The sequence below is a fragment of the Rhinoderma darwinii genome, chromosome 1 (assembly GCF_050947455.1).
Source record: "Rhinoderma darwinii isolate aRhiDar2 chromosome 1, aRhiDar2.hap1, whole genome shotgun sequence".
Taxonomy (NCBI): domain Eukaryota; kingdom Metazoa; phylum Chordata; class Amphibia; order Anura; family Rhinodermatidae; genus Rhinoderma; species Rhinoderma darwinii.
In genome coordinates, this window is record NC_134687.1 from 255,302,311 (window position 1) to 255,323,943 (window position 21,633).

General features: G+C 37.7%; 1 protein-coding gene across 4 annotated transcripts in view; it reads right to left on the reverse strand.

Moving 5' to 3' along the window:
- The window catches only part of NFIC (nuclear factor I C), an 863,572-nt gene that overhangs the window by 695,393 nt on the left and 146,546 nt on the right, over positions 1-21,633 (reverse strand). For all 4 annotated transcript variants that reach the window (XM_075863581.1, XM_075863587.1, XM_075863566.1 and 1 more), the window contains exon 3: positions 3,001-3,072. In XM_075863581.1, coding sequence (XP_075719696.1) covers positions 3,001-3,072 — 72 coding nt within the window. The remainder of the gene's footprint in view (positions 1-3,000; positions 3,073-21,633) is intronic.

The following is a 21,633-nucleotide window of genomic DNA, read 5'->3' on the forward strand; positions in this document are numbered from 1 at the left end:
ATTCGAACTACTATAATAATAATAATACTACATTACTATAACACTACATGACTATAAAAATACATTGCTAAAATAATACTATATTACTATAATACTACATTACTATAACAATACTACATTACTATAATAATACTACATTACTATAATACTACATTACTATAATACTACATGACTATAAAAATACATTGCTAAAATAATACTATATTACTATAATACTACATTACTATAACAATACTGCATTACTATAATAATACTAAATTACTATAATACTACATTACTATAATACTACATGACTATAAAAATACATTGCTAAAATAATACTATATTACTATAATACTACATTACTATAACAATACTGCATTACTATAACACTACATGACTATAAAAATACATTGCTAAAATAATACTATATTACTATAATACTACATTACTATAACAATACTACATTACTATAATAATACTACATTACTATAATACTACATTACTATAATACTACATGACTATAAAAATACATTGCTAAAATAATACTATATTACTATAATACTACATTACTTTAACAATACTGCATTACTATAATAATACTACATTACTATAATACTACATTACTATAATACTACATGACTATAAAAATACATTGCTAAAATAATACTATATTACTATAATACTACATTACTATAACAATACTGCATTACTATAACAATACTACATTACTATAATAATACTACATTACTATAATAATACTACATTACTATAACACTACATGACTATAAAAATACATTGCTAAAATAATACTATATTACTATAATACTACATTACTATAATACTACATTACTATAACAATACTACATTACTATAATAATACTAAATTCCTATAATACTACATTACTATAATACTACATTACTATAACAATACTACATTACTATAATAATACTAGATTCCTATAACAATACTACATTACTATAACAATACTGCATTACTATAATAATACTACATTACATTACTATAACAATACCACATTACTATAATAATACTACATTACTATAATAATACTACATTACTATAATAATACATTACTATAATAATACTACATTACATTACTATAACAATACCACATTACTATAATAATACTAGATTCCTATAATACTACATTACTATAATACTACATTACTATAACAATACTACATTACTATAACAATACTACATTACTATAATAATACTAGATTCCTATAATAATACTACATTACTATAACAATACTACATTACTATAACAATACTGCATTACTATAATAATACTACATTACTATAATAACACTACATTACTATAATAATACTAGATTCCTATAATAATACTACATTACTATAACAATACTACATTACTATAATAATACTTCATTACATTACTATAACAATACCACATTACTATAACAATACTGCATTACTATAATAATACTACATTACTATAATAACACTACATTACTATAATAATACTAGATTCCTATAATAATACTACATTACTATAACAATACTACATTACTATAACAATACTGCATTACTATAATAATACTACATTACTATAATAACACTACATTACTATAATAATACTAGATTCCTATAATAATACTACATTACTATAACAATACTACATTACTATAATAATACTTCATTACATTACTATAACAATACCACATTACTATAACAATACTGCATTACTATAATAATACTACATTACTATAATAACACTACATTACTATAATAATACTAGATTCCTATAATAATACTACATTACTATAACAATACTACATTACTATAATAATACTTCATTACATTACTATAACAATACCACATTACTATAACAATACTGCATTACTATAATAATACTACATTACTATAATAACACTACATTACTATAATAATACTAGATTCCTATAATAATACTACATTACTATAACAATACTACATTACTATAATAATACTTCATTACATTACTATAACAATACCACATTACTATAACAATATTGCATTACTATAATAATACTACATTACATTACTATAACAATACCACATTACTATAACAATACTGCATTACTATAATAATACTACATTACTATAATAACACTACATTACTATAATAATACTAGATTCCTATAATAATACTACATTACTATAATCAATACTACATTACTATAATAATACTTCATTACATTACTATAACAATACCACATTACTATAACAATATTGCATTACTATAATAATACTACATTACATTACTATAACAATACCACATTACTATAACAATACTGCATTATTATAATAATACTACATTACTATAACAATACCACATTACTATAATAATACTACATTACTATAATAATACTACATTACTATAACAATAGCGCTAGGTTTAAACTTAACGGAAATTTGCGAGTTTACTCCACGTGCTTATTTTAACAATCCAGTTTTACAGTTTGTGTTGCTAAATGCAGTCAGGCTGCTCAATTGGCAGTGTTTGGCAGACACAAGAATAACAAGATTGGGCAGCCCCTTTTTAGATACTGCCACAGTGCCCTCTGTAGATAATGCCACACACCTCCCCAAGATAATGCCACAGTGCCCTCTGTAAAAAATGCCACAGTGCCCTCTGTAGATAGACACACACACACACACACACACACACACACACACACACACACACACACACACACACACCCTATAGATAGTGCCACACACACCAGCTGGAGCCCCAGTATAGGCTCTGCTATAGGCTCTGCTCTGGAACTCTGGGGAAGCCCCTGACATCACTGTCCATATGCATATATGTGATGTCAGGGGCAACCCCAGAGCACTCCTCGTTCGGCCTGCTCTCTCCTCTCCTCTTCCGAGGGAGTTAAGGTGCCCAGCGGGCCGCAGATGACAGCCTCAGGCCGCTTGTTTGAGACCCCTGATGTACACAAACCGCAGAGCCCGGATGAAAGGACATGGTATCACACCACCTCACTCACCCAAATTGATCGGTTTAGTGTCCTCCAGGTCTGAGCCAATAGCTATGCGAGTGCTGCTATCCTGTTCAGAATCTGCAACACAAAAACATACATGAGTAAAAAGAAAACTAATACTGAATAAAGAGGAGCATCATTTATCCTTTACTTTCATCATGCAGGTTAATAATATAAAATAAAATGTAAAAAAAAAAATGGGTGTAGGTATGAAAAGATCATTAGATATAGGAGATCTATTGACATTAAAATATTTATACAGTGATTGTCAACAACGGTCAGTGTGACCAAAACGTTTATACAATATTAATACAAACCACAATGATTTGGTTAGCTTCTTGTAGCTTCCCCCTCTCTATGGAGTTTGACAACGACGCTCACCTATTGGACAACTAATTTCTTACTGTACTTCAACTTCTACAAAGTTGTGAAAACAAAAAGGAACCTACAACCTCAGTGATGTCTTTCAACAATTTCTCACACCTTATATAAATTTCCAGGAGACTTTTGTGATTAACTAATTTTCTATTCCTACATTCCTGCCGTAGCCTCTCACTTCCAAAATTTTAAGAGCAAGTGTAACCTGCTTTCACCAGTTATTCCTCTGTAGAGTCCCTTTTTTTTTTTTGGGGGGGGGGGGGGGTTTAATTCTTATCTTGGTCTGTACCACCACAGTCATTGTGGCACACTATTACTGAGGCCTCATGCACACGACCGTAGAGATGTGCACGGTCCGTGATTACAGAATGAACGGCCCAAGGAGTGTCACCCGCAGGCTGTCTGCAATCACGGACCGTGCACACAAAAGATGTCCATTGATTTTAACCCCTTCAGGACCCAGCCTGTTTTGGCCTTCAGGACCCAGCCAATTTTTTCAAATCTGACATGTCTTACTTTATGTGGTAATAACGTTGGAATGTTTTTACCTATCCAAGCGATTCTGAGATTGTTTTCTCGTGACATGTTGTACTTTATGTTAGTGAAAAAATGTTGTCGATAATTTTGGTATTTATTTCTTAAAAACACCACAATTTAGAAAAAATTTGCAAAAATTAGCATTTTTCTAAATTAAAAGTATCTGCTTGTAAAACAGATAGTAATATCACACAACATAGTTACTAGTTAACATCCCCCATATGTCTACTTTATGTTTGCATCGTTTTTTGAACGTCCTTTTATTTTTCTAGGACGTTACAAGGCTTAGAACTTTAGCAGCAATTTCTCATATTTTAAAGAAAATTTCAAAAGGCTATTTTTTCAGGGACCAGTTCAGTTCTGAGGTGGCTTTGAGGGCCTTATATATTAGAAAATCCCCAGAAGTCACCCCATTTTGAAAACTGCACCCCTCAAGGTATTCGAATCAGCATTCACATAGTGTTTTAACCCTTTAGGCGTTTCACAAAAAATAAAGCAAAGTAGAGGTGAAATTTACAAATTTTATTTTTTTTGCCGAAATTCATTTCTAATACATTTTTTTTTTTTGTAACACAGAAGGTTTTACCAGAGAAATGCAACTCAATATTTATTGCCCAGATTCTTCAGTTTTTAGAAATATCCCACATGTAGCCCTAGTGTGATAATGGACTGAAGCACTGGCCTCAGAAGCAAAGGAGCACCCAGTGGATTTTGGGCCTCCTTTTTTTTAGAATATATCTTAGGCACCTTGTCAGGTTTGAAGAGGTCTTGTGGTGCCAAAACAGTGGAAACACCCCAAAAGTTACCCCATTTTGGAAATTACACCCCTCAAGGAATTTATTTAGGTGTATAGTTAGCATTTTGACCGCAGAGGTTTTTCGCAAAATTTATCAGAATTAGTCTGTAAAAATTAAAATCTACTTTTTTCTGAAAAAACATAGAAATTTTTAATATTTACAAGAGATAATAAAGAAAATGCACCCCAACATATGTAAAGTAATGTCTCCCGATTACAGCAATATCCCATATGTGGTAATAAACTGCTGATTGGACCCACAGCAAGGCTCAGAAGGGAAGGAGCGCCATTTGGATTTTGGAGCACGGATTTTGCTGGATTGGTTTTCGGTTCCATGTCGCGTTTGCAACACCCTGGAGGGACCAAAAAAGGGGAAACCCTCCAAAAGTGACCCCATTTTGGAAACTACACCTATCAAGGAATTTATCTAGGGGTATAGTAAGCATTTTGACCCCACAGGTTGTTCGCTAAATTTATCAGAATTAGTCTGTAAAAATGAAAATCTACTTTTTTTTCTGAAAAAAACATAGAAATTTGTAATATTTACGAGGAATAATGAAGAAAATCACCCAACATTTGTAAAGCAATGTCTTATGATTACGGTAAAACTGCATATGCGGTAATAAACCGCTATTTGGACACACGACAGGGCTCAGAAAGGCAGGAACGCTATTTGGCATGCAGATTTTGCTGGATTGGTTTTTGGTGCCATGTCGCGTTTGCAACGCCCTGGAGAGACCACAACAGGGGAAACTCCCCAAAAGTGACCCCATTTTGGAAACTACACCTCTCAAGGAATTTATCTAGGGGTATAGTTAGCATTTTGACCACACAGGTTTTTTTGCAGAATTTTGTGGAATTAGGCAGTGAAAATTAAAATCAACTTTTTTTCTGAAAAAGCATAGAAATGTTAAATTTTTACAAGGAATAAAGGAAAAAAGAACCACAACATTTGTAAAGCATTTTCTCCTGATTACGGCAATACCCCATATGTGGTAATAAACTGCTGATTGGACCCATGGCAGCGCTCAGAAAGGAAGTAGCGCCATTTGGATTTTGGAGCACGGATTTTGCTGGATTGTTTTTCAGTGCCATGCCGCCTTTGCAATGCCCTGGAGGGACCAAAATAGTGGAAGCCCCCCAAGTTACCCCATTTTGGAAACACCCCTCAAAGAATTTTTCTAGGGGTATAGTGAGCATTTAGACTCCACGGGTCTTTTGCAGAATTTACTAGAATTAGGCGGAGAAAATTAATATCACAATTTTTTTTCCACTAAAATGTTGACATTTCTCATTTTCACAAGGGATAAAGGAGAAATAAACAACCAATTTTTGTAAAGCTATTTCTCCAGGGTACGGAAATACCCCACATGTGGTCATACATTTTTTCCATTCTAAATGAATTAACCCTTTCAGGACTGATCCATTTTTTGCTTTCTTATTTTCGTTTTTCACTACCCGCCTTCCAAGAGCCATAACTTTTTTCTTTTTCCGTCAGTAGAGTGATGTGAGTGCTTATTTCTTGCGGGAGGAATTGTAGTTTCTATTGATACCATTTAAAGTGCCATAAAAAGTACTGGGAAACTGAAAAAAAATAGGAAAATATAGGAATATAGGAAAAAAATCTGATTCCATTTTTTGGGGTTTTCGTTTTTACAGCTTTCGCCGTGCGGTGAAAACGAAAACGACAGCGATTTTGGCAGTTTAAATTATTTACGTTTTTTACGGTGTTCACCGTGCGAGTTAAATAATGGTATATTGTAATAGTTCGGCCTTTTATGGACGTATCGATATCAATCCTGTTTATTTTTTTACATTACTTTTGAAGAAAAATGGGAAAAGGTTTTTTTTTTTAACTTTAAACTTTTTTCTTTCTCGCTACTAATAACTTTAATTCTTCTACACATTTTCTTAGTCACCTTAAGGGACTTGTACCAGCGATCATTGGATCCACGGGTGCAATATGCTGCAATACTAATGTATTGCAGTGTATTGTTATTTTTACAGACTCCTGTAACAGCGCGATCGCTGTTCCTGTCCGTTAGACCCGGGTGTCAGCTGTAATACACAGCTGAAACCCGCAGCGGATGGAGCGAGCTCAGCACGTGAGCCCACTCCATACATCACCCCCGCACCATGACGTGCTATTAAGTCATAGTGCTCAAAGGGGTTAATGCACAGCGGATGGTGTGAATATTGCAATTTTCCACTGATATGCCATTTTAGTGCATAATATGTCGTGCCCAGTTTGTGCCCCTGAAGACAAATACCTCATAAAGCGTTAAGCGGGTTCTCCTGGGTATGGCGATGCCATATATGTGGGCACAAACTGCTGTTTGGGCACGCTGCAGGGTTCAGAAGGGAGGGACGCCATTTCGCTTTTGGAGCGCAGATTTTGCTTGGTAGTTTTTCTGTTTTGGGTTTTGCTGGTATTTCAGTTTATAATGTGGGGTCATATGTAAGCTGGGCAGAGTACATCAGGGCATAATAAGAGGGTATAAAAATGTGGTAAATAAATAATAATTCATAGATGTGTGGTCAGTGTTGCACTGATAAATGGTGTCGGATCTTATCCGCTTTTGAAACACTCTGCACATTTTGCATCGCCATATTCTGAGAGCCAGGACGTCTTTATTTTTTCACCACCGGAGCCGTGTGAGGGCTTATTTGTTGCGGGACAATCTGTACTTTTCATTAGTACCATTTTGGGATACATGCGATTTTTTTGATCACTTCTTATGCCATTTTTTTGCAAGCCGGGTGACCAAAAACAAGCAATTCTGACAATGTTTATTTTTTTGCAGCGTTCACCGTGCACTATAAATGACCATTATATTTTATTCTGTGGGTCGGTACGATTACGGCGATACCATATGTATATAGGGGTTTTTTTTATGTTTTGCAGCATTTGCGCAATAAAATCACTTTTTTATAAAATTATTTATTTTCTGTCACCGTATTCTGAGAGCCGTAACTTTTTTATTTTTCAGTCAAAAAAGCTGTGTAAGAGCTTGTTTTTTGCGGGACGGGTTGTAGTTTTTATCGGTATTATTTTCGGGTACATGCGACTTTTTGATCACTTTTTATTCTCTATTTTGGGAGGGGTGGTGACCAAAAAATAGCGGTTCTGGTGTAGTTTTTTATTAATTTTTTTTGGGGTGTTCATCGTGCGGGAAAAATAACATTATAGTTTTATAGTTGGGGTCGTTACGAACGCGGTAATACCAGATATGTGTACTTTTTTTAAGGTGTTCATTTTTTTCCTATAATGAAAAACTTATTATAGGAAAAAAATGCAGTATTTGTTTATATAACTTATAACTTTTATTTTTACACTTTTTTTAAAACATTTTTATTATCTTTTTTCTACCTTTTTCACATGTCCCACTAGGGGACACTTAGACTTGCAGCTTTGATCGCTGCTAGAGTACATTACACTACACGTGCAGTATAATGTACTCTAACTGTCATTGTGACGTGACAGTCACACTGACAGGAAGCTTCGGAGGACCGGCCGGAGGCTGCTCCTCCGAGGCTTCCGTACATGGCAACCCGGAGGTCATTGTCTGTACTCCGATTGCCGTGAAAAGCATTGGTAGCCCCCACGATCACTTCGTGGGGGCTGCCGATGTGCTTCAAACCTCTTAAATGCCGCATTTATGGGGTTAATTGCCGAAATCAGCGGCGATGGTCCGCTGACCGGCAAGGCTGGAGTCTCAGCTGTCGGGAACAGCTGACCTCCCGGTTCCCGGACACTGTCCGTTTGGACAGTGTGCGCTGGGAACTACTCCGCAATAGTACGTCTGGATGCGGGAATTAACCCCTCTGCAGGGCGTACTATTGCGGAGCAGCGTGTGAAGAGGTTAAGGAGCCCGGACCGCAAATGCGGACCGTAAAATGACCTACTTTTTTGCAGTCCGGACTCATGGACAATGCACGGACCGTGGAAACCACAGTGGTGTCCATTGGCCCATAGGATTGAATGTGTCCTATGCTATCCACAATTGCAGAAAGTATGCGGCCGCAAAACTACAGTCGTGTGAATGAGGCCTAATTTCTACAAGAAAAAACACCTGTGGGGTCAAAATGCTGACTACACCCCTCAAAAAATGCCTTGAGGGATGTAGTGTCCAAAATGGAGGTACCTTCTTGGGGTTTTGTTTTACTATTTGACTTCAGAGCCCTGCGGTTGTGTGCCAAAGCTGTGAAAAATCACCAAAATAGACCTCAAATGCGCATGGTGCTTTTTCAGTCCTGACATCTGTCATATGTCCATGCAAATCATGATGGGTGAAGTTTTCAAAATAGGTTAACTTTTCGGGGGTTTCCACTGTATTCTGGTACCTCAGGGGCTTTGCAAATGAGATATGGTATCTAAACACCAATCCAGCAAAATCTGCGCTCCTTCCCGTCTGAGCCTGTCTATGTGCTTAAATAGCAGTTTAGGGCCACATCTGGGGTATTTCTGTACTTGGGAGGAATTGACTAACAAGTTGTGTGTGTTTTTTCCCCTTGTGAGAATGAAAAATTGGGAACTAAAACGACATATTTTTTTTAAAAATAAAATCTTTCATTTTCACTGCCTAATTCTAATAAAAGCTATGAAACAGCTGTGGGGTCGAAATGATCACTACAACCCTAGATAAATGCCCAATGCCCTGATGGATGAAGTTTTGAAAATTGAGTCACTATACTGGAACCTCAGGGGGTCTGCAAATGTGACATGGCACTCAAAAACCATTCCAGCAAAATCTGCATGCCAAATAGCGTTCCTGCCTTTCTAAGCCCTGCCGTGTGTCCAAAGTGCGGTTTATTACCGCATATGCAGTTTTACCGTACTCGGGAGAAATTGCCTTACAAATGTTGGGGAGTGTTTTTTTACCTGTATCCCTTGTGAAAATGAAAAATGTCTCAATTTAGTGCAAAAGAAACTGATTAAAATTTGTTATGGTATAATTCCAATAAATACTGCAAAAGACCTGTGGGGTTTAAATGCTCACTATACAGATTCCTTCAGGGGTCCAAAAAAGAGAACGTGAAGCAGCACTCAAATAAAGTGAATTTATTCATCCAACATGGAACCACTTCCTTCAGGGGCGTAGTTTCTTAAATAGTCACTTTTGGGGCGTTTCCACTGTACTGGAACCTCAGAGGCTTTGCAAATGTGACATGGCCTCCAGCTAAATTTGAGCTCCAAAAGCCAAATGGCGCTCCTTCCCTTCTGTGTGTTCAAAAAGCAGTTTATGACGACGTATGGGGTATTGCCGTACTCAGGAGAACCTGCTTTACAAATATTGGGCTGCTTTTTCTTCTTTATTTCTTATGAAAATGCAAAAAATATAAGCTGAAACTACATTTTATGAAAAAATGTAGATTTTAAAAACCTGTGGGGTCAAAATGCTTACTATGCCCCTAGATGGATTCCTTGGGAGTGTAGTTCCCAAAATGATGTATTTTTTGGGGCTCTTTCCTATGTTTTGGCACCACCAGACCTCTTCAAACTTGACATTGTGCCTAAAAAAATATTCTAATAACAAGAAGGCCCCAAAATCCATCCCAGGCACTTTTCCTCAGTTCTGCAGCCTGTCTTTGAGTCCAGTAGAAAACTGGGTCTAAATGTGGGATATTTCTAAAAACTGTAGAATCAGGGCAATAACTATTGAGTTGTGTTTCTCTGGTAAAACCTTCTGTGTTACAGAAATAAATTGATTAAAATTAAATTTATGCAAAAAAAAATAAAAATATTTACATGTTACCCTTAGTCCAGATTCACACGAGCGTGCGCGTTTTGCGCACGCAAAAAAAGCGGCATTTTGCCTGCGCAAAAGGCACTTAACAGCTGTGTGTCATCACCATATGGTGCGCGGCTGCGTGCTTTTCGCGCAGCTGGCATCATTATGACACTCCGTTTGGATGTTTGTAAACATTCATGCTTTTACTGCTGCTGCGCGAATCATGCGCGTCCCACGGAAGTGCTTCCGTGTGGCATGCATGATTTCACGCACCCATTGACTTCAATGGGTGCGTGATGCGCGAAATACCCACAAAGAAAGGACATGTCATGAGTTTTTCGCAGCGGACTCACGCTGCATAAAAATCACGCAACTGTCTGCACGGCCCCATAGACTAATATAGGTCCGTGCGACGCGCGTAAAAATCACGCGCGTTGCACGGACGTATATCTTGTTCGTTTGAATAAGCCCTTAGGGTATGTGCACACACAAACTCAAAAACGTCTGAAAATACGGAGCTGTTTTCAAGGGAAAAGCTTTTAAAATGGTGTGATTTATGGGGGATTTCTAATATATCGGCCCCTCAAAGTCACTTCAGAACTGAACTGGTCAGTAAAAAATTGATTTTGGAAATTTTCTTGAAAATGTGAGATATTGCTGCTAAAATTATGAACCTTGGAAGGTCCTAGAAAAATAAGAGGACATTCAAAAAATGATGCCAACATAAAGTAGACATATGATAAATGTTAACTAGTAACTATTTTGTGTGGTATTACTATCTAAGCAGATACATTTAAATTTAGAAAAATGCTAATTATTTTACATTTTCTAAAATTTTTCGCGTTTAAAAAAATAAATACAAAAAGAAATACTGAATATATTGACCAAATTTGACCACTAACATAAAGTACAGTGAGTCCCGAGAAAACAATCTCAGAATCGCTTGGATAAGTAAAACCATTCTAAAGTTATTACCACATTAATAAACACATGTCAGATTTGAAAAAAATGGGCTTTGTCCACAAGGCCAAAACTGGATAGGGGGTAAACCTATCCTTCCTTTTGGATCCACCTCTGGCTTTGGCTCAACAAATCTGCACCAAAAACTCAATGACCGCTAATAACTCCTAGCGCGGGACTCCGTTATATCTAAAGGAGTCCCCGCACTAGATTTTTTTTTGTGGCGCATGCACCAAAGATACGCTAAAATTCGGGCGCATCTCGGTTGATTCTGCTCCCTTTATAAGCATCAGTACACAAAGCAGTGACAGCTCTAAGCTGTCATTGGTTAGTTTGCATCATGTGGTGCCCGATTACCTCAGTTCATTGTCCTACTTTTAAAAGTAGGCCAATGAACTGAGGTAACCTGGGACCATGTTATGTAAACTAACCTATGACAGCTTAGAGCTCTTACTGCTTAGTTTACTGTCACAGAGGACATTGCAACTCCAGCGCTGGACACAGGAAAGTAAGTATAATCATTGTTTGTCTTTTTTATGCTTTAGTAAGGAGTTGTTTTTTGTGTTTATTAGTGTTTTTTTTTTACAGGTTTGGTTGCTGGACTACTTTGGATTTGAGGACTACTTGAATTGACGGCATTTTTTTTATTTCAATATAATGGTAAAAGAGGGTTGTGTGTTTTTTTCATTTCAATAAAATATTTTTTCTAGGTCTGTGTTTTTTTTATTTATTTATTACTACTACAGCCTTAGTAACCCCCCATTATTACCCCAGTACCCACGGCCACCAGGGAAAGAGCCGAGTATGATCCAGTACCTGACCATCTGTAGTGATCTGTAGTAACCTTCTATAGATTTAAAAACAAAGTATAGTGCAACACCTTTGAACATATTACTCCACGCAATTTATTTACATACTCACAAAAGATGAGAAATTTCAGGCACATCAAAAAAGTTTTAAAATGCGGCAAGCCAACACTGTCAGCCTTATCAGTAACCTGTGAAGACTACTCGTAGAGGCAAGCTTTAGAACAGGGGTGGGGACCTTTTTCTGCCCAGGGCCATTTGGATATTTTTAACATCATTCGCGGGCAATACAAAATTATTAACCTCTTCACGCGCTGCGCCGCCACTGTACGTCCTGCAGAGAGCTTGCTTCCCGCATCAGGACGTACAGTTGCGGAGTAGTTCCCGGCGCACACTGTCTTAACGGACAGTGTTTGGGAACCAGGAGGTCAGCTGTCCCCGACAGCTGGCACTCCAGTCTTGACGGTCAGCGGACCATTGCTTCTGATTTCGGCAATTAACCCCATAAATGCGGCAACAGATTGCGTTCGCCGCATTTAAGTGGTTTAAAGCACATCGGCAGCCCCCACAAAGTGATTGTGGGGGTTGCTGATGCTTGTCGTGGCAATCGGAGGCCAGACAATGACCTCCGGGTTGCCATGTACGGAAGCCTCGGAGGAGAAGCCTCCGGCCGGTCCTCCGAGGCTTCCTGTCAGCGTGACTGTTACGTCACAATGACAGTTAGAATATATTACACTACGTAGGTAGTGTAATGTACTCTAGCAGCGATCAAAGCAGCAAGTCTAAATGTTCCCTAGTGGGACAAGTAAAAAAAGTAAAAAAAAGTAATAAAAATGTTTAAAAAGTGTAAAAATCAAAGTTATACGTTATATAAACAAAAAAAATTTTTTTTTCCTATAATAAGACTTTCATTATAGGAAAAAAATGAACACATTAAAAAAAGTATACATATTTGGTATCGCCGCATTTGTAACGACCCCAACTATAAAACTATAATGTTATTTTTCCCGCATGATGAACACCCCAAAAAAAATCAATAAAAAACTACACCAGAATCACTATTTTTTGGTCACCACTCCTCCCAAAATAGAGAATAAAAAGTGATAAAAAAGTTTTTTTGACGAAAAAATAAAAAAGTTACGGCTCTCAGAATATGGTGACACAGAAAATAAATTATTTTATAAACAAGTGATTTTATTGCGCAAACGCTGCAAAACATAAAAGAACCTATATACATATGGTATCGCCGTAATCGTACCAACCCGCAAAATAAAGAAAAACTGTCATTTATAGCACACGGTGAACGCTGCAAAAAAATGAACTAAAAAACTTTGTCAGAATTGCTTGTTTTTGGTCACCCGGCTCGCAAAAAAATAGAATAAAATGTGATAAAAAAAAATCGCATGTACTCCAAAATGGTATCAATGAAAAGTACCGATTGTCCCGCAACAAATAAGCCCTCACACAGCTCCGGTGGTGAAAAAATAAAAAAGTTCCGGCTCTCAGAATATGGCGATGCAAAATGTGCAGAGTGTTCCAAAAGCGGATAAGATTGGGCACCATTTATCAGTGCGACACCGGCCACATATCTATGAATTATTATTTATTTACCACATTATTATACCCTCTTATTATGCCCTGATGTACTCCGCACAGCTTACGTATGCCCCCACATTATAAACTGAAATACCAGCAAAACCCCAAACAGAACAACTACCAAGCAAAATCTGCACTCCGAAAGCAAAATGGCGTCCCTCCCTTCTGAGCCCTGCAGCGTGACAAAACAGCAGTTTGTGTCCACATATATGGCATCGCCATACCCGGGAGAACCCGATTAACGTTTTATCAGGTATTTGTCTTCAGTGGCACAAACTGGGCACAACATATTATGCACTAAAATCGCATATCAGAGGAAAATTGCAATATTCACACCATCCGCTGTGCATTAACCCCTTTGAGCACTATGACTTAATAGCACGTCATGGTGCGGGGTTTGATGTATGAAGCGGGCTCACGTGCTGAGCCCGCTCAATACGTTGCGGGTGTCGGCAGTGTATTACAGCTGACACCCAGGACTAACGGACAGGAACAGCGATCGTGCGGTTACAGAAGCCTGTAAAAATAACAATATACTGCAATACATTAGTATTGCAGCATATTGTACCCGCGGATCCAATGATCGCTGGTACAAGTCCCCTAAGGGGACTAATAAAATGTGTAGAAGAATTACAGTTATTAGTAGTGAGAAAGAAAAAAAGTTTAAACTTAAAAAAAAACGTTTCCCATTTTTCTTCTAAAGTAATGTAAAAAAATAAACTAAATTGGTATCGCAACGTCCGTAAAAGGCCAAACTATTACAATATACCATTATTTAACTCCTGGTGAACACCGTGAAAAACAAATAATTTCAACCGCAAAAATCACTGTCTTCTTTTGTCACTTTAGCTCTAACAAAAAATGAAATACAACTTTTGTATCACTTTTTATGTACCAAAAAATGGTACCAATAAAAACTACAGCTCGTCCCGCAAAAAATAAGATGTCCCACCACTCAATCAACCGAAAAATAAAAAAGTTACGGCTCTCAGAATGTGGTGAAACAAAACAATTTTTATTTTAACAATTCGATTTTTCTTTGTAAAAGTAGTATAATATAAAAAAAACTATATAAATTTGGTATCACCATAATTGTATTGAGCCGCAGAATAAAGTAAAGTTTTTGCTTTTACCGCACAGCAAAAGCTGTAAAAACGAAAACCCCAAAAACTGGAATCAGATTTTGTTCCTATATCAGCCCGCAAATAATTTTTTTTCAGTTTCCCAGTACATTTTATGGCACTTTAAATGATGTCAATAGAAACTACAGATCCTCCCACAAGAAATAAGCCCTCACACAAATTTGTAAATCAATTTCTCCCAGGTAAAATAGTACCCCACATGTGGTAATAAACGGCTGTTTGAACACACGGCAGGGCTGAGAAGGGAAAGAGCACCATTTGGCTTTTGGAGCTCAAATTTAGCAGGAATGGTTTGCGGAGGCCATGTCAAATTTGCAGAGCCCCTCTGGGGACAAAACAATGAAGAAGCCCAAAAAGTGACCCCATTTTGGAAACTACACCCCTTGGAGAATTCATCTACGGGTGTAGTGGTCATTTTGATCCCACAGGTGTTTTATAGAATTTATTAGAATTGGGCAGTGAAAATAAAAACAATCCATTTTCTTCAATAAGATGTAGCTTTAGCTTAAAATTTTTCATTTTCTCAACAAATAAAGGAAAAAAAGAACCCCAACATTTGTAAAGCAACTTCTCTGGAGTATGGAAATACCCCATATGTGGTCATAAACTGCTGTTTGGGCACACGACAAGGATCAGAATACAAGGAGCGCCATTTGGCTTTTGGACCACAGATTTTGCTGGATTGGTTTCTTGACAATATGTTGCCACTGAGGTATCAGTACAGTAGAAACTACTCAAAAGGGACTCCATTTGTGATACTACACCAATTGAGGAATGAATCTAGGGGTGTAGTGAGCATTTTGACCCCACAGGTCTTTTCCATAAATAAATGCGCTGCGTATGGTGCAAAGTAAAAATGATAATTTTTACCCAGAATTGCCAATTCAGTGTCAAGTATGTAGTGCCCAGCTTATGCCACTGGATACACACATCCCAAAAATTGTTAAAAGGGTTCTCCAGGCTATTACGGTGCCATATATGTGGAAGTAAACTGCTGTTTGAGCACAATGTTGGGCTCAGATGGGTGGGAGCACCATTTGGCTTTTGAAGCGTGGATTTTGCTTGGTGGCAGTTTTGTTTGGAGTTTTACTGGTGTTTCAGTTTCTAATGTGGGGCATATGTAAGCTGGGCAGAGTATATCAGGGGAATAATCAGGGGGTATAATAATGGGGTAAACAATAAAATAATCCATAGATGCGTGTTACGCTGTGAAGCAATCCTTTCTGTGCAGTGTCGCACTGATAAACGGTGTCTTTACTTATCCCCCTTTTGGTCCACACTCCGCACTTTTGCAGTTTGGGGAATTTTGCTAGGAAGTGTTGTCCTGGTATAATACGGGCACCCTCGCTTCTAGCAGATATGTTTGGGCCACCCCCCCCCTTCCTGGTTCCCTAATTTTAGGGCCCCGATAAATCGCCTCTTGAAACAGACGAAATGTTCCCCTCTGATCTGCACAACTGCATATTTTTTATTTCCTGACTTATGGAAGCCTTAACTAATTTTATTTTTTTATAGACGTAGTGGTATGAGGGTTGTTTTTTTGCGGGACGAGCTGTCGTTATTATTGGTACCATTTTGGGGTACATGCGACTTTTTATCCTATTTTTTGAGAGGCAAGGTGACCAAAAAACTGCAATTCTGTCATAGTTTTTTAGGGGTTTTTTTTATACAGCGTTCACCATGCGTTATAAATTACATGTTAACTTTATTCTGAGGGTCCGTACGATTCCGGCGATACCTAATTTATAGCACTTTTTTATGTTTTACAACTTTTTGCAAAATAAAATTACTTTTGTAAAATGAATGTATTTTTTCTATCGCCATGTTGTGGGAACCATAACTTTTGAATTTTTTCGTCGATGGAGCTGTAGGAGGGCTTGTTTTTTGCGAGACGAGCTATAGTTTTTATAGGCACCATTTTTGGATACATGCGACTTTTTGATCACTTTTTATTTCAATCTTTTTATGCCAAAGTGAGCAAAAAACTGAAATTCTGGCATTATTTTTTACGTTTTATTTTACGCCGTTCACCGCGTGTAATAAATGACATAATATTTTTATAGTTTACCCCGTTACGGTCGTGGCGATTCCAAATATGTATGGTTTATTTATTTTTTTCAATAATAAAGGACTTGATAAGCGGAAAAGGGCGATTGTGTTTTATTTTATTACTTAAAACTTTTATTATATTTTTTATTAACTTTTTTTCACTTTTTTTTTTACACCTTACTTTAGTCCCACTAGGGACTTGAAGGTCCAACTGTCAGATTTTTTTTCTAATACATTGCACTACCTACGTAGTGCAAAGTATTAGATCTGTCAGTCATTCACTGACAGCAAGCCGATAAGGCTTCGCCTCCGAGCAGGGCCTAATCGGCTTCTGTAATGGCAAACAGGAGGCCATTGTTAGGTCTCCTGGAGTCATAATAGCAGTCGGCAGTCGTGCGATTGCAGTGCATAGCTGCCGATCTGCTAGCAACCACAAAGATGCAGCGATCGCATCCAATCGCTGCATCTGAGGGGTTAATGGCAGGGATCGGAGCTAGCTCCGGTTCCTGCCGTTACAGGTGAATGTCATCTGTAATATACAGCGGATATCCACTGCTGATGACGCCGGCTCATCTCCTGAGCCGGCGCCATCTTGCCAGGGGGCTTTGGAAGCCTTTCAGGCCCCGCCTCCGGGTGGGGGCTGGAAGTTTTCTGTGCTAGGGGGAGGCCAGTATTAGGCCTCCGGTTGCCATTGCAGCCACCGACACCCCGGCGATTTCATTGCTGGGCTGTCGATGAGCTGCAAACACATTAACCGCTTCCCGACCGCCCACTGTAAATTCACGTCGGCGCTTGCTGGGCCGACGTGAATTCACGGTGGGTGTTAAAAGCGCGATCCCCTGCCTCTAGTCCCGGAGACATGACCGGGACCTAATTGGTTCAGGTCCGGGTCATGTGATCGCAGGGAAAGTTTGTTGTAGCAACGAACTGGAATGTTTGTTACTACAACAAACTTTCCTGGGGACCGATTGCGGGTGCTGCAGTCGGTTATAAGGCAAAACCGGGGGCCATATAAGAGGCCCCGGGTCTGCCATGCACGGCAGCCTATGAGAACCAGCCGGAGGCCGGTCCTCATAAGCTTCCTGTCAGTGTGAAACTCAGCATCACACTGACAGTTTATAATACGTTACACTACCTAGTAGGTAGTGTAATGTATTATGGCAGACATCAGTGCTGCAGGTCAAAGTAAAACAAGTAAAAAGTTTAAAAAAAAGTAATAAAAATGTTTTATAAAAGTGTAAAAACAAGTTATAAGTTACAAAAACTAAGAATGCTTTTTTTCCTATAATAAGTCTTTTATCATAGGTAAAAAAAAATGAAAATGTTAAAAAAAATGTTTAAAAAAAAGTACATATATTTGGTATCACCGCGTTCATAACGACCCAAACTATAAAACTATAATATTATTTTTCCCGCACGGTGAACACCGCAAAAAAAATAATTAAAAGATAATGTCAGAATCACTATTTTTTTGGTCATCAACCCTCCCAAAATATAGAATAAAAAGTGATCAAAAAGTCGCATGTACCCCAAAATAGTACCAATAAAAACTACAACCCGTCCCACAAAAAACAAGCCCTTACACAGCTTTTTTGACTGAAAAATAAAAAAATTATGGCTCTCAGAATATGGTGACACAAAAAACAAATAATTTTATCGAAGAGTGATTTTATTGTGCAAACGCCACAAAACATTAAAAAAACTATATACATCTGGTATCGCCGTAATCGTATCGACCAGCAGAATAAAGTAAAATGTCATTTATAGCGCACGGTGAAAAGTGTAAAAAAAAAAAGACAAAAAACATTGTCAGAATTCGTTTTTTTGTCACTTTGCTTGCCAAAAAAAATCTAATAAAAAGTGATAAAAAAATCACATGTACCCTAACATGGTACCAATGAAAACTACAGATTGTTCCGCAACAAATGAGCCCTCAAACAGCTCCGGTGAAGAAAAAATAAAAAAAGTTCTGGCTCTCAGAATATAGCGACAGAAATTGTGCAGTGTCCAAAAGCGGATAAGATCGGGCGCCATTTATCAGTGTGATATCGGCCACATATCTGCAGATTATTATTTATTTACCGAATTATTATACCCTCTTATTACGTCCTGATGTACTCTGCCCAATTTACACAAACCCCCACATCATAAACTGAAATACCAGCAAAACCCCAAACAGAACAGTTACCAAACAAAATCTGCGTTCCAAAATCCAAATGGTGTCCCTCACTTTTGAGCCCCACAGCGTGCCCAAACACCAGCTTACGTCCACATATATGATATTTTATATCCGGGAGAACCCGCTCAAAATTGTACGAGGTATTTGTCTTCAGTGGCACAAACTGGGCACAACATATTGTGCATTAAAATGTAATATCAGTGGAAAATTTTAATATTCACTTTGCACCATCCGCTGCGCATTAACGCCTTCGCGCACCACGACTTAATAGCATGTCGTGGTGCGGGGGGGGGGTTATATATGGAGCGGGCTCATGCGCTGCACCCGCTCCATATTCTGCAGGTGTCAGCTGTGTATTACAGTTGACACCCGGGACTAATGGACAGGAACAGCGATCGCGCTGTTACAGGAGTCTGTAAAAATGATATTATACTGCAATACATTAGTATTGCAGTGTATTTTACCAGAGACCTAATGATCGCTCGTTCCAGGGAGGTTTCCACTGTTTTGGTACCTCAGGGGCTTTGCAAATGCGACATGCCACCCGAAAACCATTCCAGCTAAATTTGAGCTCCAAAAGCCTAATATTGTTCCTTCCCTTCTGAGTCTTGCCGTGGGTCCAAACAGCAGTTTATTACCACATATGGCGTACTGCTGGAATCAGGACAAATTGCTTTACAAATTTTGGTGTGATTTTTCTACTTTATTCATTGTAAAAATTAAACATTTCTATGTTTTTTCAGAAAAAAGTAGATATTCATTTTCACGGCCTAATTCCACTAAATTCAGCAAAAAAACTGTGGAGTCAAAATGCTAACTATACCCCTAGAAAAATTCCTTGAGCGGTGTAGTCTTCAAAACGGGGTCACTTTTTGGGGGTTTCCACCGTTTTGCTCCCTCCAGGGCGTTGCAAACGCGACATGGCACTGAAAACAAATCCAGCAAAATCTGCGCTTCAAAATCCAAATGGTGCTCCTTCCCTTCTGAGCTCTGCCGTGGGACCAAACAGTAGTTTATTACCACATATGGGGTATTGCTGTAATCGGGAGAAGTAGCTTTACAAGTTTTGAGGTGCTTTTTATTGTTTATTCCTTGCAAATATATTTTTTTTTAAATATTTTTTCAGAAAAAAAGTAGATTTTCACTTTCACAGGCAAACTCCAATAAATATAGCAGAAGACCTGTAGGGTTAAGATGCTAAATATACCCTTAGATAAATTCCTTGAGGTGTGCAGTTTCCAAAACCGTGTCACTTTTGGGGGATTTCCACTGTTTTGGCACTACAAGACTTCTTCAAACCTGACATGGTGCCTAAAATATATTCTAAAAAAAGGAGGCCACAAAATCCACTAGCTGCTCCTTTGATTCTGAGGCCGGTGCTTCTGTCCAGTAGCGCACTAGGGCCACATGTGGGATATTTCTAAAAACTGCAGAATCTGGGCAATAAATATTGAGTTGCATTTCTCGGTTAAAACCTTCTGTGTTACAGAAAAAAATATATTACAAATGAATTGCAGCAAAAAACAAAATATTTGTAAATTTCACCTCTACTTTGCTTTAATTCCTGTGAAACGCCTAAAGGGTTAAGAAACTTTCTGAATGCTGTTTTGAATACTTTGAGGGGTGCAGTTTTTAATATGGGGTGATTTATGGGGTCTATATAGTACATAAGGTCCTCAAAGCCGCTTTAGAACTGAACTGGTCCCTGTAAAAATAGCCTTTTGAAAATGTGAGAAATTGCTGCTAAAGTACTAAGCCTTGTAACGTCCTAGAAAAATAAAATAATGTTCAAAAAACGATGCAAATATAAAGTAGACATATGGAATATGTGAAATAGTAATACCACACAAAATAGTTACTATCTGTTTTACAAGCAGATACATTTAAAATTAGAAAAATCATAATTTTTGCAAATTTTCTCTAAATTTTGGTGTTTTTCACAAATAAGCAATGAATTTATTGACCAAATTTTGCCATTAGCATAAAGTACAATATGTCACGAGAAAACAATCTCAGAATCGCTTGGATAGGCAAAAGCATTCCAGAGTTATTACCACATAAATTGACACATGTCAGATTTGAAAAAATGGGGCTGGTCCTGAAGGCCAAAATGAGCTCGGTCTTGAAAGGGTTAAATGTAGCGATCGGTTTTGACGGCTGCATTTAGTTAATTGCGGGGATCGAAGCTAACTTCGGTCCCTGCCGTTACAGCAGGATGTCAGCTGTCAGATACAGCTGTCAGATACAGCTGACATCCGGGGATGATGGCACCGTCTCAGCTTCTGAGCTTCTGAGCCGGTGCCATGCATTTGTCGTAAGTATACAACATTTTGCGGGAAGCACTGGCTTTCCATGTCGTATACTTACAACAAATGACGGGAAGGGGTTAAGTGCGTACAGATGTTACATTAAAGCCTATAGTAAACTATCAAATACACTACACACAACTGCGTTTAGGTTTGTG